We start from the raw sequence: 21,696 nt of genomic DNA, 5'->3' as shown, positions 1-21,696 counted from the left end.
GTCAGGAGAATTTGGAAATAACAGCATAAAATCAAACCTTTCCAAACAACCCTGTGACATTGGTCCCCTATGTGAGACCCTTGAACCAAATTGCTGAGACAGAGCATCCATATTCCACGGAGCAACGAGGCAGTTCAGCTTCATAAATTATTAAGCAAGGTCCAGCGATCACAGGAAACTGGCCGTCACCCAACATTAAATGTTACGGAAGCTGGAAGCTGATAATGAGTTGTTCATGAATTAAAACGAACAGACTGCTCCATTATGAAATACTGACGAGCAAGCAGTTGGTTTCAGGCTATGAAAAGAAAAAACTAAAGTTTCAGCACAAGGCTGCACTCCTGGAAAAAATACTGCAAAATGAGCTTGCTAGTGTTGGCTTGGAATGATAAACAGTGGTGGGAGGCACATAACAGGGGTGAACATGGAACTCTTGGGCTGGTTTACAGGAACTGCTAAAGTGTCGCTAATTTGCACCATCAAGCTCTTTAGGACCAAACACTGTAAGGGTGTGCTATTTTTCCTGACTTCTGTTTGCATATATTGGCGAATGGAGGAAGAATCAATGGTCCTATATTGTCTACATGCATCACGTGGATATATGCATCCCCCAGAATAGCAAACATAAACCTAGTAGGCAAGGCATGGTGCTTGTCTGTTCTAGCAAACAGAAATGGCCTCAATTAATTTCTAATTTCAAAAGTACACCAAATTTTATTTTAAAATGTCTGACACGCAATTGTTGAAAGGATCAAGATTACAAAGTGTAAAACTATGCATCGAGAATTTGTGATGGAGAAAATCAGGGTAAGGTAAGGAGGTCAACTTCATACAGAACAGCAAACTCCATCTATCATGTCCCTATCATTAAACTCATCTACACTTGCTAGATGTCACCTTCTTTGGACTCATCACCCTCCAGACAAGCAAAATGCTTCCCAAAGGCTTGTATGGTAGCATCCCTCTAGAAACCCTCCCTCAAACAAGGCCCCATTAACTTAAATGTGCTCACCTCCTAAAACCACCGAGGACTTGACCCTAAAAAGGTAAACTTACTCTTTTGTATAAGCTTATTATTTTGTTTTCTATTCATTAACTCCGAGTTAATAGTAAATGTATGACTGTGGAGATGCCACAATTGGGCGGGGAACTCAGCACATAAAAAGGTAGGCCTGTTTCTCCATCACCCCCTTTAAATCCCAATATAATGACTAAGGGATTGCTAATGCTAAATAATTAGCAATGTGGCCTATGTCTGCCTATCATAGTATAGATTAGTGATTTCACATACATTTGACGGCATATTCACAAGAACGTGTGATAACTACCGCAAGAGTAGCTTAACGCAACTCTCAACATCGCAGCCCATCACCGGAAAAAATAACCCAGTGTCAACGTGGAATTCACAACACGGAGGTAGCATGCGATAGTCCCCCGAAAACGCGGCCAATGTCCGCCATACAACCACCCCGACGGAGATAAAAACACAAACCACAACACCAAAAAACCTGCGTTGGACCAAAGCGCGATGAGGAAATCAGCGATAAGCAGCGCCAAAGCCTGCAACACACACCTGGACGGTGGGAAAAATCTCCATTAAAGTAGAAAAAAACACCCAAACACAAACTGACCAACACCCAAGCACCATGGAGGCAGCCGGAGCAGGTGCAGAGGACGAGCGCAACCCCGAGAGCTCTGGGACAGGGAAAGGCAAGGACAAGAAGACGAAGTTCAGTCCACAGGCGAACAGGATCATTGTCACGGAGGTGATGGAACACCATCAACAACTGTTCGTCACCTCCAACGTGTCATTGGGCACCAAAACTGGAATATAGTGGGACATCGTGGACAAAGTGAATGCCGTCGGAGAGCACAAGAAGACAATGGATGAGGTCAAGAGGCGATGGAATGACATCAAGCGGAAGACCAAGGAGAAACTCGCAGCCAACCAGAAGGCAGCAATGCAGACCGGAGGTGGGGGCCAAGCGCCACAGCTCGAGCTGGATGGCATGGAGGAGCTGGTGTCAAAAGTCATCAGTGTGGATACTGTGTCCGGAGTCGGGGGCCCGGACATTGCTCGACAGGACACAACACAACCGCAACAGGGTGAGTGACCACCAGGTACTGGGGGAACGGGTGGAGATGGCCACAATGGCAAATATGCACAATCAAGCAGTGCACACCCTCAATGACTCTGGGTCATCACCCAGATCCACAGACTGTCACAATGTACAATGCCATGCTCTCTGAATGCCAACATGTACCATGGGGCTACATACATGTGGACACATTGCAATACACCATCTCCCCTTCACATTGCAGGCCCAGCATCAACACCCCCTGCAGAGCAGTCCCAGGCACTCTTCACTGATGACAAGGAGGACAACGCCAGCATCGACACCCAAGCCCTCCTAGACATCATTGACAACATCCGCGACTCACCTCCAGGATCAGGGCTGACCAGCTGCATCGAGGAGACCCCACCCACCACCCAAACCACCCAGCAGGAGGCCCCCATGGCCCCGCCAGTCTCCCAAGACCCCCAGGAACAACACATGGCCTTCCAATGCCGTGTGCTTGAGGCCCAGAGGGAGACAGCTGAGCAGGTGTGGGTGGGGTTTGACCTCATGGCTTCCAAACTGGACGCCATCCATGGGTGTCTAGACCCACTCCATGGCCTCCAACGAACCCTGACTGACATCGCTGGAGTCCTGACGTGGAGAGTAGAAAACCTGTCCGCTCAGAGTGGCTCCAGCGATATCAGTCGTGAGCTGGCACACATGCGGAGGCTCATGGAGGACATGGTGCGGATGGAGTCGGAAAGAATGTCAGCCACCTCTGTACATCAGCGAAATGTAGCAGGGATCTACCATGCCCTGCAGACCATCATCATGGCATTGCTGCCACAAGGCTTGGTGCTGAGGAATGCTGCTGACCCCACACCATGCACATCTCCGCCCCCTGGTGTGTCAGTGCCCCACATTGCGGCAGGCGTATCCACTCCGGCACCTGATGTGTCACTGCCACACAGTACGGCCGACAACCCTCCTCCAGCCCCTGATGTGTCAGTGGCACACAGTGCCCCATCTGTACTGCAACACCCACAGGTGGGGTAGTGCACACATCTGGGGACGTGGACGTGGATGGGCTTGTGATCAGGAGGCAATAGCATTAATTTCCACCACCTGGCCTGTTTCTGCTTGGTGCTGCACATGGCCCCATGACCTTCCACTGACCCCCCATACACTCTGATGCACTCACATTGGACAGTGACATGGACTGCCATATCCTGTTTGCTGACCAATGACATGGCGACCATACTGAGGACTGTACCCTACCCCCTCCGCAGAACTTGTCATCCCCAGGTGGACTCTGGCTGACCCTCCACGGGCCCATGTTGTGAGTGTGCTCGGCATTGCCCTGTACCGCTCCAGCTGCAGGACTGCACTGGATGGGCAATAAACATCCAGTGACACACTGCAGTGTTATGACGTTCATCATCCATGTATGAATGAGTGGGTGAATGTAGATGTCCCTTGCGTCAATGTTGCTCATCCTCTGGGATGCCATTCAGAGGGTGCAGCATAGCATATTGGGTACCGGGTCCCGTGAACACTACAACAGGGACACACGCATCAGTCACTTTCATGTCCGGACATGGACTTAACCACGGCCAGATCCCATGTGTCATTGTTGCAAGACCTGCACTTGTCCGGCCTACGGCAGGCCGGACCACTTTTCTTACGCTCCGAGGGAGGGCCCTCATTGCTACCCGTCGCAGGCATACTCGCTGGTGGTGTGCAGGTCACAGGTCTAGTTGTCAGCATGTCACAGCCACTCCCTGAGGGCAGGTTTGCACGCACACCACACCCATTGGCACAGGCGTCACAGGCCATGTGACTCCGCCAACATAACGGCCCGATGACGTCACATTCCCTCTGCCGGTGGTGACTGGATGACGGACGCTCCACGGTTCTCAATCATAATGGGCCCATGAGTAGTTGCGCACAGGGTTAGTAGCACCCGAGGCCTTGCGGCCGTCACAGGCCTGCCACCACATGGCGTTGCCTGGGTTGCACAGGGCTAGTGGCACCCGAGGCCTTGCAGCTGTCACGGACCTGCCACCATGTGGTGCTGACTGGGGTTGCACAGGGTTAGTGGCACCTGGAGCATTGCAGCCTGCACTGGCACCCCACCAGGGGACGGTGACTTTGGGTGCACTGAGTCAGTGGCACCTTAAGCTGCTGAGCAGGTGTGTAGCCTGCGATGATGCCCGGTCCCGGCAGTCCGGACAACTCAGGTTTTGTGTGCCCTGCTGGACCGCAGTGTAGGCCAGAGCCAGCGGGCAGTGCGTGCCTACCACCACGTGGCGTCGCTTCCGGGATCCCAGAGTTAGTGGCACCCATTGGGCTAAGCGGGTGTGCAACCTGTGATGAGGCCGGGTACCATGGTATGTCCTCTGCCATGGAGTAATCAAGACCCAGCACCAAACGTGAGACCTGGTGGCCTGCGGAGTGGGGCGGCATTGTGTGGAGTGTGCCATGTCTGCGAGCCCCGGGCTTGTGGCCTTCAGCAGCATGTGGTGGAACCTCCTGTCTGCACGCCGGTGGCGTAAGGTAAGCAGTGCGGCCTGGTTGTGCATGGTCGGGCATGCTCCGATGGGCGGCGGGAGGGTCTGGGGTGCCTGTCTGGGTGTGCATGGGCGTGCAGGTGATGTTGTCTTGTGCGATTGCGTGTACTGTGACAAACATATATCTGGAATCTGTTTCAGATGACGGCTCTGTCTCAGATGTGTGACCTATTGGACTGCACTACATGCCGGCAAGTGGTTGGAAACACACCGGTGGCAGCAGGTGAGCAGTGTGGCCTGGGTGCGCAGGGGCGCCGCTCTCTCTCTCTCTCTCTCTCTCTCTCTCTCTCTCTCTCACTCACTCACTCACTCACTCACTCACTCACTCACTCACTCACTCACTCACTCACTCACTCACTCACTCACTCACTCACTCACTCACTCACTCACTCACTCACTCACTCACTCACTCACTCACTCACTCACTCACTCACTCACTCACTCACTCACTCACTCACTCACTCACTCACTCTCTTCTTCTTCTCTCTCTCTCTCTTCCTCTATCGCTTTCTCTCTCTCTCTCTCTCTCCCACTCTCTTCTTCTTCTCTCTCTCTCTCTCCCTCTCTTCCTCTCTCTCGCTCCCACTCTCTTCTTCTTCTCTCTCTCTCTTCCTCTCCCACTTTCTTCTTCTTCTCTCTCTCTCGCCCTCTCTTCCTCTCTCTCGCTCCCACTTTCTTCTTCTTCTCTCGTTCTCTCGCTCTCTTCCTCTCTCTCTCTCCCACTCTCTTCTTCTCTCTCTCTCTCCCTCTCTTCCTCTCTCTCTCTCCCACTCTCTTCTTCTTCTCTCTCTCTCCCTCTCTTGCTCTCTCTCTCCTTCACGCTCTCTCTGTCCTTTGATGTGCGCAGGACACACCTACTCATCATGATTTTTGTCATGCAGGCTGTGACCTACGGATTGACCCGAAGGGAGCCGCAATGTGTCTTCATTTCATTTCTGTGTTCATTTTAATAAATTTTGATTTGTTGCTTCGGAAATGAATGTGTGATGCTCATTTTTGTGACGACACATGCATGTCTCCAGTTGTGATTCTGCGAAACTATGCGGATCATTTTGTACGTGATTGGGTGTAGCTGGCATGTCTTTGGTTGGGGGGGGGGCGTGGAGGGGGGGTCCTGGGGGTGCTGGCTGCGGGTGTTGTTTCCCTTTTGGCCTTCCCGGCTGCATGTTCAGTTACCCGGGTGCATCTGTTGTTCTTCAGGTGTGGCTGTGGGCTGGTCTCCCTTTCATGGTGCAGGCTGCGGTCCGACTTAGCACCAGGTCAGAGCAGGTGTTATTTTCCTGCTGCTAACGCGCCTTATCGCCGGTTTTGTGTTCTTATCGCAGTTCTGCCTGGTTTTTGTGAATGTTGTGGAGTTGTGTTGTCGCGGCTTTTTGCACGGGAATGCCCACTCTACATCTCATTAGCGATAGTTGCGGGAGTCATCCGTGGCGATGTTTTTTGCAGCTGCTATCGCAGGTAAACTGGTGCTCTGGGCTGTTAACTCCAGCTTGTGAATGGGGCGATAAATATATCGCAACTTTGGCTGCGATAAAGTGCCGTTAACTCGGCGATAGTTCCTTGTGAATATGGCCCCTGGTGTATCACTGATTTCCAGAGCAAGTGCGAGTTACAGTGACTACGTATTATCACTAATGATGACAACATGAAGGTTCACACTGTTTTCCCTACCTGGCCCTCGCATCTCATCAGCTTCACACACATTGAAGGTTTATATTGTATTAGTAAGCATGGATGCAAAATAATTATTAACCATTAATTGGTACCTGTTTCACTGCAGTCAATATCTATAGTTCCATGTCTAGCTTATGGAAGGTACTTTAGGGTACTTTAGTAGAAAAGACTGATGCAGGGCCTATATATCTTTTGGTCTGGATGAAGGCGGAATCAGTTGACTACAAGTATCTGCAACATTATTACAATAAACCAAAGGCCAAATGTATGACCATTTCATTTTATGAGTCACTAAATGTGATTTTTTGATAATCGCAAAATGTGATGTACTAATGTATCTCAGACACATTTGGTGATTCCTAATGGGGTCGCAAATGACCTACCTCATCAATATTCATGAGGTAGGTCATTTGCGACCATACTGGCAATCGCTAAATAAGTCTGAGACACATTAGAATATAACATTTTGTGAACCATTGGGAATGGACTGTAATCATGGAATAGTGACCTGCTGGAGTCAGCAGACTACCATGTCTCTGATTGCTTTTTAAATATTGTGCCCATTCTCCTTAAAGGAAAACTGGATGCATTTAAAAATAAAAATGAAAAGCTACCTTTTCTTTTTTTAAGAGTAAGTAGTCAGTGGACCGTGGGACAACTGCCTGCTCTTAAAACATTTTGGCACCCACATTCACATAGGAGAAGGGGTCCCTTGAGGATGCCTTCCCATTTGTGAATGGGTTACCACCTCCTTCATGGAGTCAGTAAAATATGAACGTTTTGCGACCGCATTTTGGCCTCAAAACATTCATGCATGCCCCCGCGACTCGCTATTAGGAATGGACCCCCTTGGCACACCCCTTCCAAATACTGATTTGCAAACCCTATTTTGCGACTCAGTAATAATTTACCAACTCACAAAATAGCGATCATACATGGTAAAAGACGCAAACTGAACAATTCTCTGTTTGCGACTTTTAAAAAACGGTCGAACATGTGGCCCCATGTCCTGCACCCAGTCTTTGCATTTGTCAGAGGTCACCTGCCCCAACTCATCACCACTCTTTGTTTTGCAAGTAGCAATGCCAATGCAGTGTATTTTCATATCAATTTAGTTATAGTCTTAACATGCTTCAACAACTCTTTTATGATTTATATATTACAGTCCCCTTACATTCCTTCCAGGCCTGCAGAGATGTCCTCCCTAATTGCCCATATTTTGGGGCACCGCCAATCTAATTGAATAAGGTACACTGGTGTGTAACTACATCTCTGCACTTACCATCTTCTGTCTGTCCATATCACCATAGTTGCTCAGGAGTATGGTAAATGTGCTGTATGAGTTTGAATAAGATGAGTTTGTGTCTAATATTTTATGAGACATCTTGTACCATCAAGCAATAATATTTGCAGTGCTCATCAGCAATTCTACGCATTATGTCTTGCTCCCATCCCAAACCTAGCTCCTATTTATAACACCTGTGCTGTGAGCCTGTTTATACAACCTTGATATTATATGTTTACATTCTCTCCTTTGGGCTGGATGAGTTAACAGTGCAAATGCTTATGGTTTGTTTGGGAAACTAGACATTCTATTTTGAAGTATAGCCTGCATTCTATAATATAGAAATACATTGAGTGCCAGCATATCTGGATTACTATTTTTCACTTGTTCAATTGTTTTGTATGCACCATCAAAAACTTTCCGCTAATTTACTTTTTCTAACTGTGTGCCAGTGTTTGCCACTAATAACACTGGTATCCATCCACACTATTGCACCCTCATCTCTGGTGTGTAGAGTATTTTAATGTTGTTCTTTTCAGCCAATCGGATCCAAGCATACCTATTTGTCCATACAAGCTCTACACCCCCTCAATCAGCTCTGGGGTAGACTCCACATTTCAACTTTAAATGTGGCAGGTGTGTAATGTGTATACTGGACTTGTGATACATAATACACCTCCAAATCAGGAGTGTCTATTTCTCTGTGTCTAAATGGTAATGTCAGTGCACCCCACTTACTTCTCAGTTGACTACTTGCCCAAGCTAATAGGATGATCAATCGCCTTAGTGTTGACATATGCTCAGGTGGGAGATATTGGTATGTTAATAAATAAATAAGACATGCTTGATAGCACCACCATTTTTACAATGGTGTTTCTACCGGCCATTGACAGCGTAGTTCCTCTATTGTACTTTTGTAATTGCATCGGAAAACTTCTGCCTGGTCTTTTTGTACCATTATCTACAGGTACTGCACTGGTTCCTTGGTCCACTGGAGAAGGAACTCTAGCACACACTGCTGTGCATAGTATAAGCAGAAAATATTTAGACTTATTTCCATCTATTTTCTGTCTAGAGATTTCATCAAAGCGAAGTTTTTCATAGTCCGGATGAGATATTAACATTCACGACCCTTGTATATAAAAAGTGCTGTTGACATATACAGAAATAATTTGCTTAGTGTCCAGGATACTTTGCTCACTTTGCTCCTTCAAGATGAAAGCTAGTAGCTCAGAGACTATGGCATAGAGAAATATACAGAGTGGGCACCCCTGCTTCATCCATCTCTGAAGGGGGATTGTGTTGGTTGTGCATCCGTTGATTCTTATTATGGCGTTAGTATAAAATATTCCACCTATCTTCAAAAAGGTGTTTTATAAACCTGTTTTTCCTAGTACTGTGAAGACATAATCTCACTCTACAGAATCAAAAGCCTTCTTAGCATCTAGAAACCCTACTATGGCGTCTACATCTGGATTCAGCCATGCAACTGTGCAGAAGAAGGCTTTTAGGTTGTTCTCTGTAGAGTGACCTGGGAAAAAAGCTTACCACTCCAGAAGCATTAAATCATTCATAAACAGAGTTGTGTGATTGGCTAAGATTCTTGCTAGGATGTTTGTGTCTGTTTTTACCAAAGATAGTGGCCTGTAAGAGGAGGGCACATCATCAGGTTTGTTAAGCTTCAAAATCGTGACCACCATGGCTTCCCTTAAAGTGAGGGAAGACAACCCTTTCTAGCTGACTCCTCAAATGCGGCTATAATGTAAGGCACCAGTGTATCTGCGTATTCTATTTAAAAGTCAGTTGTAAAATCATGTGTTCCTGGTGCATGCCCAGTTAGCATTACTTTTCATGCTTGTTTAACTATGCCGTTATTAATTCCTCCAAATAATGGTTTATCTCATTCCCTGTAGAAACTGTGCAAGAGTCATGTAATTTGCCATAATATTTTTTAAACCATTGAGATATTTGCTGGGAATTATACAGCATCTAAATATCTGCTCTCCTCACACAAGCCATATACCCCTCTAACCATTTGGGTCTCAATATGCATGCAAATGTGCCTTGATGGTGCTCTCCCTATCCTTATGCTCTCGCCATTGCATATTTCACATAAAAGTTAACCTCCCTCTGTGCTGCTTCATGATAGTTCATTTTTCATGGATAGTAGTGAATAGATGACATCCCTATCTGTGCATGAGTCCTTTTTAAGGGACATCCTTTTTAAGCAAGACTAATTCTACCTTTAAAATTGACAATTTTTAAAATAGGGCTTTCAGTACACCGGAATGTTTAACTATGCATTCCCCTTTGATATAGGCTTTATATGCCTCTGCTAGACCTGACATTCTTAGGTTGTGTTTGCCCCAACGTTTTGCCTTTTGCCTCCCTTTTTGCTGATTGTTATTGTTGGACTTATGACTCTGAGCACTTTACCATTGGTAACCAGTGCTAAAGTGCATGTGCATATCCCCTAAACATGATGACATTGGTGTATACCTGACTGACATATTTGTTGTACTGGTGAGTCGCTTTTAACATGGTATACCATATACCCAAGGCCTGTACTTCAAATGCTACTAGTAGGCCTTCAGCACTCATTGTGTCACCCACAGAAGTAGCCTTTCAAACATGTCTCAGGCCTGCCACTGCAGTGTCAGTGTGTGCAGTTTACTGCCAAGTCGAAATGGCATTTAAGACTACATGTCAAGCCTTGAACTCCCCTCTTGTTACATATAAGTCACCTCTAAGGTAGGCCCTATGTAATCCTAAGGACAATGTACTAAGTAAGTAAAATGTGGCATGTACCTTTCTATTTTGCTTGTCCTGGTAGTGACACACAGTCTACTTCGATTGTCAATACTGTGAGGCCTACCCCTCTCATAGGCCAGCAATGAGAATTCCTTAATAACCTTTAAAACTATAAATCATGATCAGAGAGGAGAGGAGCAGCTTTATCATGTGTGATATATTCTTAGGAATGATCATGATAAATCCCCCTTGACTGTTTTAGAAATACCACTTTTAGAAAGTGGACTTCTCTCTGTACTTACTGCTATTTGTGCTTGACAGCCTGTCTCAAACACGGGTCTGTGCTGAGGGACAGCTACACTTTGTGCATTCCCTCTAGAAAGCCATAAAACAAAGGAAGTTCTGGGTATTTCAGAGGACTCGTTTGCATTTATCTGCATTCTGGGCAGGAAGGAGAAGAGGTGGCCCACACTTACATCTTACTAGGCTGTGTCCCATCCTCCTACAAAGCACTGACTTGCCGCCCAGGGTTAACCTAGCAGACAGGACGAGTTGAAAGGGATCCTTTTGCACTTCTGAGACTTCCTTTGAAGTCACCCCTACATCAAAGGTACCTTTGGGTATGATTATTGGGCCTCTGACCCAATCAAATCAGACACTTCTGGACCTTGAACTGAACCTCTGTCAGAAGGACTGCTGCACTGCTTAAAGGACACAACTGGTCTGCTTTTCTGGAAGGACTGCTTTTCTGCTAGTTGTCCTGTTGCCTGCTGCTCCCTGACTCTGCTGGAAGGAAAGCTGGTGTCTGCCTTCCCTCCAAGTGATCGCCAAGGGTTTGCTGGCTGCCTCCTGTTCTTCTGAAGTCTCATGGACACCAAAGACTTCCAACTCTTTATCTACAGCTCCTGGGCCGGTCTTTAACTCACTCCTGACCCTGAAGAGGGGACTCTTCATTTGTGGGCTATTGGAAGTGTTTTTTGGCCCCTAAAAAGCAAGCTTTTTGGCTAATTGTGACTATGATTGGCCCTGTTCTCTCTTGCACTGAGCCGGTCCCTCAAAGGTTCAGCGCGAACCGCAGTAGCATTGTCTCCTCGCACAGCAAGCATCGCCACCCATGAGGTCCTGTCTGCCACCCGCGACAATTGCCAGACTCTTCACGTCTGCAGGATCATCGCTAGTGATGCTCTACTTGCTCCGGGTAACTGTCTCCCCAACGAACGAGGCTTATGGCGTAGCTTGAAAAGGTAAAACTTCAGCGATACCTGTTTGGAACTGTATTCTTCCTGTGCTCCATAGCAGTCAGCCTGAACGTACAATTTACCCAAGTATAGCTCAACCTAAAGTAACCTTTTAGCGCTATTGACTTCTAAGCACTGTTATTGACTTAGTCTTCAAATATTCATATCTCGATTTCTACTTATTTAAATGTTGTGGTTTTGGCTTCATTTTGCTCACATATATGTTCCCTCTTTTTATAACTTGAGTGGAGTCTTTTTATGACGTATTCATTGTGTTACTGTGTGTGTGTGTTGCACAAATACTTTACACATTGCCTTTGTGGATAAGCATGACTGCTCTGTGCCAAGCTACCAGAGGGTGAGCACAGGTTATCTTATTCTTTATTTAGCTTACCCTGACAAGAGTGATTGTTACTTACTGGCTTGGGTGCAAACCTCAGTCAACCAGGAATCCCATTTCTATCAGCCTCCCATACTGTTTCAACATTTTCCACTGAACCAACATTGATCTTAAAGTACTCCAAAATTGCACTGGTTATCTCAGCTTGAAACACGTTGTCTTACAGTTCCTCAGATGGGAATCGCCAAAAGAAGTATAAACCATGCTTGTCAGTCAGCTTCAAGTCAATATCCAGTAGGGCGTGGTTTCAGTGTGTGCATGCATGACATGCATAGGAATGCATCAGACTGCACCTCCCTGGAGCATATGATCTAAATGGGAAGACATGATATGTATAGTTTGCTTAAAATGTAAATTATGCATCTCAAGCTACCCCATCCTTTGCCTATCTTCAGTTGGAAGAACGGCACTTTATCTCTTCAGCAGAATCTCTGCCATTGACAAGATTCAGTTTATGGGTTACTGTATTGCACTTGTATACGGTGTATAGAGATGCTAATCCTCAAAGACTGTATTTAAGATATCAGCACAACACGTTAAGAACATGGCAAGAGGACTGTAGCAGGGTCGGGTGGCTTAGTTGACTAATACGTCCAATGTAGGAATCTGTGTTCGACCTTATGGTCAAAGGCTAAAATCCTGGTGGATCCAGTCAGCCTTTGATTCTTCTGAGGTCAGTAAAATGAGAAGCATTGAGTTGGGTGACAATAGACATCTGTTATTCAGCACCAAGATACCCTTCGAGTGAATGTGCGCTTTACAAATACATGTGTTATGTTATATTAAGACTGGAAGATAGAGACATTATAGAAAGGGGAGGATAATTTGCCCAGTCTGCAAATAGACTGCTGACTGTTGTAGGAAACAATCGGCCATACAACTGACTTGCACGGACAGAAATTTGGAGTGAGTGGAAAATATGAAATGTATACACAAAGGAGTTTTCCTGATTTCTGCTTGTAAATGTAACTTCAAATGGCTGTACACGATGGTGACATAGGAAATGCAACTGGTCACTCCCAAAATGGACAGATTGGACATTCATATGTAGTCACCCCGAAGTCATTTATAATTTCAGAGGTTTATTGCATTTTTTTTTATGGTATGTAAGTGTTTTAATAAGTACAGTCTTCATTGCTGAGAGCGAGATACATTTTAAGAGATTCCAGTATATGAGGGAACACGCACATTGGATTTTACAGGTGTCTGGATGAAAGACATATTTTCTCTCACACCACACTACAAAGATTACTTTGTGTTTTAACTAATGGAGTTATATAAATGAATAATGTTTCTGCTAAAAGAATTGAATCCCAGATGAATTATGAATAAAGGAAAAAAGGATATGATTTTGCCTACAAATTAAGCTAAATGTATTCATCTGATTTATTACACGCTATGAAATAATTAGACCCCTTGAGATATACTTAAACTCACATTTTATTAAGAAAAAAAGTAATGATTATACCCATTTTTTTCTTTATACATTCAATAGTTGATCCTCTAATAAATAATCTTTAAGAATATATTGAAGTTTAAGGTGCAATACATTTCACGATCTTTGTCAGATTTAATTGTATTTTTCAGTAATCTTCAAAAGTCTTACTTCTGATAAGGTGTGTACAAGCTCGGTATGTTTTGGAGCAATACAAGAACCAAAGGACTACTTAACATCTGCCCAATAGTGGGCCTGCATTTGTAAAGCATTTTTTGTGATGACTTGCTGGATTCTTGTAACATGCTTCATTTGTAACTAAGGACCTCATAACGATGTGGGTCGGAAAGCATTCCAACCAACTCCTTGTCCGAATCTGTTCAGTTCGACTCGAGTTCGGTGTGTCTGACCGACTAATTACGATGTTTCTGAACACAGTCCTGTTGGACTCCCATCAACTTCAATGGGAGCCTGGGTTCCGACCGACAACACAGGCTCCCATTGAAAAAAGGGGTGGTTGTGGAAAACCTTACACCCTATTGCAGGCACCCAATGGTGCCTGCCACACTGTGTAGGGTTATAAAGAGGGGTCCCATGAGTTCCCCCACGGGCCCCAACCGGAGGCCTTCAGGTGAAGGCAGGCCTGCTACGGGCCCTCACAGTCAGTTTTTGACAGCCTTTTCGTGTCGGACAGATTTGGAAAGGCTGTCAAAATTTGACATTGTAATACATCGGTTGGAAACGAGGTCCATAGAGCTGTACGATTCAGCCCCAACCGACTCAGAGTCTCCGAATGCCGGTCAGAACCGTGTCGGAAAGCCTGAACGGTTACCTTCTATCGTAATCGGTCAGGCGGAAATGCTTCAGACTCGGTCCGAAACATGGGTTCCGACACGGTTTAAGGGAATCCAAATGCAGTTCTGAGCCTTTCCGACCCACATCGTAATTAGGCCCTAAACTGTGGATGCCTTGTAGGCATTCCTTTACAGAGCGGGTACCTATTGCACACATTCTTTGAAACTTACTGAATGAAAACTAGCACAAATGAAATTCTATACTTCTCTGTAACATACATGTGCTAAGTAGTTCAAATTGAAAAGAGTCAAAGTGATAATTATGAAAACTACAATGACCATGATAAATTGGTCTAATATAGAAATAAAAATAAATGTTTGGTTTAGGTGAAGTACATGGAAACAATGACTACTTAAATTCTGGTGAGATCTGAAGAGTTTTTTGATCAGGGCATCTTTGTTCTGATACAAACAAATAGGATAGACTGATAGTTTATTTATTTATTTTGCTGCTTGATGAGTGCTTCCCAAGTCACAACATGCTACAATAACCCATACATCATAAGAGTAAAGTAGGAGCCAGAAAATGCCTAGTGATTTGATGTTATTCGTATATGCAAACATGTGTCCAGTTCAAACCCCCAATGAAGTCTTTTATGAAGGTTAAGGATACTGTAAAACTGTGACTTTTTCGCAAAATGTCATGAAAAGTACAAAAAAAGCACGCTAAATTTTGCACAGTGTATTTACGGGCATGCCTTGTGAAAATGTATTCATGAAGTTCAACGATTACCCGAAATATCCGAGTGTTGAAGAAGAATAATCCTTGCCACCTTACTCTGGTTGCAAGACATTATCTCCTCAAATGTAATGCTGAAAAGTACACTAAATTCTGTGTTTGGGAAATCTCAAACAATTGCACGAAACTGATTACATTTGGCAGTCATAACAAAAATTACATGGGTCTAATGAAGATAAAAAAACACTCATAGTTAAAAGTATTACACAAAAAGTACTCACCACTATAGCAGCCAGGATTGGTACCTGGATGATCCACTTAAGATTTCCAGCACTCAAGTCCCAACACCTTAGGAAAGACAAAGGAGTATTTTAGTAATAATCTGGAAATGCTTTATTTCCTGAGTATGGATTGGCTTTGCTTCACTGATGAGCTTTTTAAGCACACAAAAATGTTTCAAGATGTTATTGCGGTAATTCTCGGTATGGTCATTTTAGATTAGGAGCAAATGCTTTTGATGATGCACAGTGCAGTGATGTTTGTAGTCCGTTCAGTATAAAATAATTATTCTAACTTTAAGCCACTAAACACATAGAGTAATCTTTTAAAAAATCAAATTACCAACAGTTACAGCAATTTTCTAGATATTATCTATTTACTTATTTTATAAGAAATCATAACAAAGACGGGTTAGCATAAAATACACAAATAATGTACTTGCAATAAATGAATGCTGCTGATCCTTTCTCTATAACCGTTAAGAGTGGAAAAGGCTAAGTGATGAGAATCCTAATTCTGCATCCAGATTAGACTGTCACTTGCTTTGACCTTTTTCTACAAAATATATTGATCTTATTTTTTATTTTTTCCAAGTAGTGTTAACTTGGCAAATACTTTGCAACTGATCCTTTCCCTTTACATCTGTCAGTGCACTTGGTGTTGAATTTCAAAGATATATCATGGAACTGGTTGAATTCCATAAAACAGCAATTAGTTTGAACAAGCCACAATTTTAAACCTAATTAGTTACAACACTACTGTTCTGTCAGAGATTTGTATATGTTCCCAAGTCACTAATTATTAACTCCACTGTACATTTGAACACACGTTTAATGGTGGTCTCCGAGAGTTAGACCACAGGAGATGATATGTACCCTTTAACACTTCTTTGGTACAGCCTCTTACTCACACCCCCATCAAGCTATGTTTATTAGCCCCAAGCTAAGAGGAAGGTGTAGGCAAGTCATTCTTCAATATATCCATTAAATGTAAGCAAAAAGAGTTACATTGCTGAAAAGAAAATCAAAAATGCAACTTACCTAGTGTCTGCTTGAGTAGCTCTCACAGTGGCCCATATTGTAACAAACACAGCCGGGAGTCCTAAAAACAAACAACAAAATAAAAAGATAATTGATTTGTGGTGCTATTGGCAAAGAGGGAAAACGGAAGGCCTTTTGCAGTGACACTCCATGCTTCCAGTTGTGCTTCTTTTGTTAGACCGTTAACATGCCCACTTTTTCTATTAAACAGTATCATGGTAGGTGCCAGAAGTCTCTAAAAATTAATAAGATACCCTAGAATACAGTGAATGTTTACAGTTCCTGGAAAGTGGCAATATAATCAATGTGCTGTTTGAGCTGAAAGAAATGGCTTAAGTCAAGCTTGGTCTCCATTATTTTACTTATTCACTTCTTCTATTCATTCTTAGGCTACTGCCCATTGTGTATTAACTAATGTTTACCTGTTAACAGTTGTCCAATTCTTTGTGACATTGTCATGCACTAACAAAACTAAACTCAAATATAAAAAATGTAAAATAAACCTGTATCAAAAATATATAATGCGCCTAGAAGGGAAACCCAACTGTGTGACTTTGAGGAATGATACATCAATGTCCTTGCCATATTACAAGCATTTTACTTGTTATGGTTAATCGTACCCTTCTTTTACTGGATTTTTTTATTTTGATTATTGCATAAGAACAAAGCAAATAACAGAATAAACACAGTGGAAAGCATAGGAGTTCAACTTTAAAAGCAGTTAACAGAAGAGATTCTGGAATTATGGTTAACCAAATCATTTCCCTTAATGCTTAGATTTATGTACAGGACTTGCCAATGAAATTGTATATTGATTATGTATTTGATTTTTTTCTAAAATATGGATCTGCACATCTACCCGCCAAAGCACAGCAGCATAAGGATGTCACTCATTTTGTGTGACCAATGTATCAGTTTAATACGCTGCCATGTGGCATGGCCAAGAGAACCTACCCAACACTCTCCAGATGGTGGATCACTATAGAGCTCGGGCCAGTTAGGATTACCACTGCTTCATATAAAAGTAATACATGACATCTGAATAGGCATAAGCTTCCATGTTAAGCCTGGAAGGGAAATTTCTTTTGGCCAGAGTCAGCAGAACAATATATGTACTGAGTGAACATTCAAAGGATGGGGTAATGCGCCCATGAGATTCGTGTCACTCAAAATCTATGCCCTTTAGCTTGCCTTTGCAAAGGACTCTGGAGGTCTCTCTTTGTCAAATTATTGTTACATGCCCAATCAGAAATAAGAGTGGATGAAAACATATTTTTACATTTTGTTGTCTTATAAAGGTAGGTTTAAAAATGAGCGAATGGGCTACACTGTATTATGCTAAACTGTGTCTTTTTTTAACATTGTGTGTGTTTCTTTGTTTTTTAGAAATTCCACTAGAAGGTCTATAACTGTGTTAAAAATGGGATATGGGATTCTTCAGAAGGGCTCACTGCTAAGGCCATACAGGGATCAGATGCATATAAGGCTGTTAGCATAACTGATAGGTAAGTTTGAAAGTCTGTTCTTTGGGTAGTGGTCTACTCTGTGGACTACTGTAATGTGGTTGTCAACCGAGCCAGCAGCATGACAATTAAAGTTAAGTGTTTGCTCTTCACCTCTATTTGTAACCTGCAGGGTACACAACCAGATTTTGGCAGGGAAGAATCAGTGCTTCATTCTTCTTTGGTTGATTAATTGAGAAAGGATGAATTAGGTAAAGGTAACACCTGATACTGGTATCCCATCACCTCTAGATGTATCCCCATTTTTTGTTTCCTTCTTGATCCCCTATAGACTGACTAACAATCATATGGTAAGGTGAGTGTAGACGTATAGACTGAAGAGTAGAGTTACATCTATAAATAGTAGCTTGTTAGATATGATTTTTTATAATCAAAATCCACACATATGTCACTGTAAGCTGTACTGCCACACTAAATCCATATCAGTTTGCTACATGTTCTTCCATACGCTGAGTACTTAATTAAGCACCAGCCTCATAACTTTTTAAAGGTAGCATTAACTAATATGATTTTTAGCGCGTAACTTAGCAGGAAATATAAACATTCAAAGATGGGTTTGGAATATATGTTTACCTATTTGAAATGTGGGAATTTGAATGTTTCATATTTTTTTAGCAAGAGCTAAATATAAAGGAAATTGGATCAGCAAGTATCAGTCTTTTTCTCCCTGATCAATTTACCTGTACGGACAAGACAGCTAAATCATAGGTGAGGTTGATTTCCACTAACCATGATAGGGGAATTGGTCTGCATCATAAAGCTGACCTTCTAAACCTAATTGCCTCCAATATAGAAATATTACAATGCCACTGTTAAATTATACTCTAAGTGAAGACTAGCTTTTGCAACAAGTGCCGGATAGGCAGAAATGCCAATACAGATGGCATAAAAAATGATTTTTTATAAATATGCATAGAACATTTTTATGAGGTCAAGTTTTAACATTAGACCAGAAAAGAAGACGTCTCTGACTATGCCCGCCTCTCTCCCTGTCCACCTGCAAAAAGACACAGGCAGGGCTATACCAAGTTTGTTTGTTTTTCTGTTTCACTACTTGTGTGCAGAACTGGCAAAGCCAGTTTCTTGATTTGGCCTCCAAGCATTGACTAGCCTGAATCCCTTGCGTTGAAACTGCTTGACATGGTGGAGATTTGGCTGCTGGGAGATGCTTTTTGGTGATTTCCTGTAAGTCCCATAAGTATCTGTTGGCCTGTGGAGAACTAAGTTAACTAGAAATTCAAGAATCCTTAGTGGAGCTTGAGTGAACAGTAATAGTTTGTGTGGGACTGCTCAGCATACCCTGTACAATAGTCCTAGCTGTCTCTAAATGCAAACAAAAACACTGTTGAGGTCCGGAGCAGTGGGATTCCCAGTTAAAAAGGGTTCTGCAAAGGGCATGTGTGGTTATGTTTTCATGGTGGAGGTGTCCCACAAACAAATTCACCAGGCCCATGGCACCGCCCTGGAGACTGAAAAGAGGAAACAATTTGAATGTCTTTAATACATCCACAGGGAAAACATTTACCTCACAGTTATGGACCAATTGTACCACCCTCTGAAAACACTATTGGAAGAGATTCCCTATTGAATATTTTTAATGTGCTCCTACTCTCTAGACACTTCTTTGACAACATGAATGCTTTCTTCCATTTCTTTCACTCTCTAAGTAAAGAGTCGGTGAATTACAAACAATACTTCTTTTTCCATCATGTTGTGATTGTTGAATATTTTTGGCTTCTTTCTAACTCATTTGTAGCCAACCAGACTGAAATCTATATATTTCACCTTAAGCACTATTGTATCACTTCTGACAGTTTCCTTTTGTCATCATGACTGCAATAAATTTCTCATTGCATTTTTATGTTTTAGCTAAACTTATTTTATGCACTTTAAATTATTTATTCTTTATTTCTTACGATTTTATAGAGTGTCTGGTTGTTACACAAAATTCCTGCAGGAATGCATTTTCGCACAGTCCAATCTACCAAAGGTAATCCAAGCCTGCACCTATCAAAACTGGTTTAATTCTGAGCAATGTCCTTCTTTGGTAGTGCCTATCCAAGTCACAATGCACATCAAGACTGTAGAATAAGCTGGCAGGCTTCTTTCTATCAGTCGTTATTCACAAAAAAAAGAATTGAGAAATCTGTGGTACCAAGCAGTATATAAAAATCACCTTTAAACAGTGCAATAAATAACTTTCTTCTGTTAAATCTGATTCTCTCCTCAACCGAAAAGTATTTTTGCCATTCCCGCTTTCCACGATGCAGCCACAATAATAACATATATTTACTGGAAAAGTGATCAATTCATAAACAACTATTGAGCTGTTAACGTCCCTCAGATGATGAGGTAACACAGTGGCATAGCTAGACGTTATGCCGCCAGTCACTGCGTTTGCCATCCAGCGGCCGCATGTAGGAACGGGGGGGGGGGGTGCTGGCAACGGTCGCCTGCACAGTCGCATGTAAGAGCAGGGGGCTGGCTGCCACCCCCAAAACTCATGCCTCCCGGGGCGGATCGCCCCGCCCCCCCTTGCTACACCACCGAGGTAACTCTCAGGAAGCAAACAACTTTGTCTGAGCAGAAGTGGGTGGTCATGTATGCTCTTAATTCTGCACTGTGACAATGGTCAGGGGTGCCTGGAGCTTCTACTATGGATGGCAAAATATATCTTTATTTAACACCAAAACCTTTCAAAGAGCAGTTGAATGGTGCAAATAAGTACTTTTAAAATAAGTAAAAAAACTGAATTTAACCAAAAAACAAGTTTTACTATATACCTAGAGCAAATTATACAAACAGCATTTGATATTGGCACTATGCTGCAACAACATGTGTCCAATCCATATAGCTGGAAAAAAGAATTGTAACATCAATGGTACATACATTCAAGTAATACTGATATATCTATGTCCTATCAGTAATCTACATAGCAACGTTCCTGAGGAAGGTGTCCTCTAAGAATCACATTCACATAAATTGGCACTAAAGCCACATAAAAGGCACAGAGTACCATCTTAGATCAAAGGAAAATCGTACACATCAGCTGAACCCAGAATAATCCATCAGGAGTTTTTGACTTACAAAAATAAGAATCCTAGAAGTAAAGGGCTCCAAGATCCCTAAAGCTCTTCAGGACCATAATGATGGCATGAAAGCTGGAAACAAATGTATCTATCAAAAAATTAAACCTATATTGAGTCCTGTGCGAATAAAGACCTAATGCAGACTTGCTGGATTGTCGAACAAGATAACAAAGAGCCCTGAAGGCTTTTTGATAGATTTTATGACTTTCCTACCTGAAAAAAATAAAGATTTGGAAATGGTAGTTGGTCCCCTCTAACCTTCCATTATGTAAAGAAAGTAATTTAGAAGAAAAATGCTACTTGCCAGCAATGCTTTCATTTAAAGCAGGATGGGGTGTATTCAATCTCAGGTTAATTGTCCTTACTTGTTAAGAAATAATGCACAATTAGAAGCTAAAGTGATATAAAAATATAAAACATTGTTTAAGGAAGACACTTTGCATTGTTTGGAATTGAATGGGCACCATGTGACCAGAAAATCAAGGAATCTTTTAGGCGCCCCTTTCTTATGCTGACCTAGTGCAGCCCAACACTGAACAACAACTCACTGCCTGCACATGGTCATGAGTCGTTGGAAGCTGATCGTAGCTACGTTGCTGGGTCACGGCCCGCCCCTCTTCAAGAGTCCAATTAAGTCATCTTCAGCGAACAAACTAATGGTTTTCTGGGAAGGGGGGCACTTGAAAAATGTAGGTAGAGGGATCAACCTTGAAAAGGGTGTTATTGTGAGAAGTCACTACCTCATTATATGCAATTATCCCTGTTCCATGGAGAGAGGAACCCCTCTCAAGCTCTCAAAAACATTAGAAATAAAAGAGA

At 43.0% G+C, this 21,696-nt stretch overlaps 1 protein-coding gene across 2 annotated transcripts in view; it reads right to left on the bottom strand.

The window, feature by feature from the left end:
- Positions 1-21,696, bottom strand: part of PTH1R (parathyroid hormone 1 receptor) — a 622,390-nt gene that overhangs the window by 76,027 nt on the left and 524,667 nt on the right. For both annotated transcript variants that reach the window (XM_085628749.1, XM_085628750.1), the window contains 2 exons: positions 16,266-16,326; positions 15,228-15,294 (listed from right to left, as the gene is read on the bottom strand). In XM_085628749.1, coding sequence (XP_085484875.1) covers positions 15,228-15,294; positions 16,266-16,326 — 128 coding nt within the window. The remainder of the gene's footprint in view (positions 1-15,227; positions 15,295-16,265; positions 16,327-21,696) is intronic.

This window comes from Triturus cristatus, chromosome 10 (genome assembly GCF_964204655.1).
Source record: "Triturus cristatus chromosome 10, aTriCri1.1, whole genome shotgun sequence".
Classification (NCBI taxonomy): Eukaryota; Metazoa; Chordata; class Amphibia; order Caudata; family Salamandridae; genus Triturus; species Triturus cristatus.
Note: the sequence above shows the minus strand (reverse complement) of the source record. Positions and strands in the feature narration are given on the sequence as shown.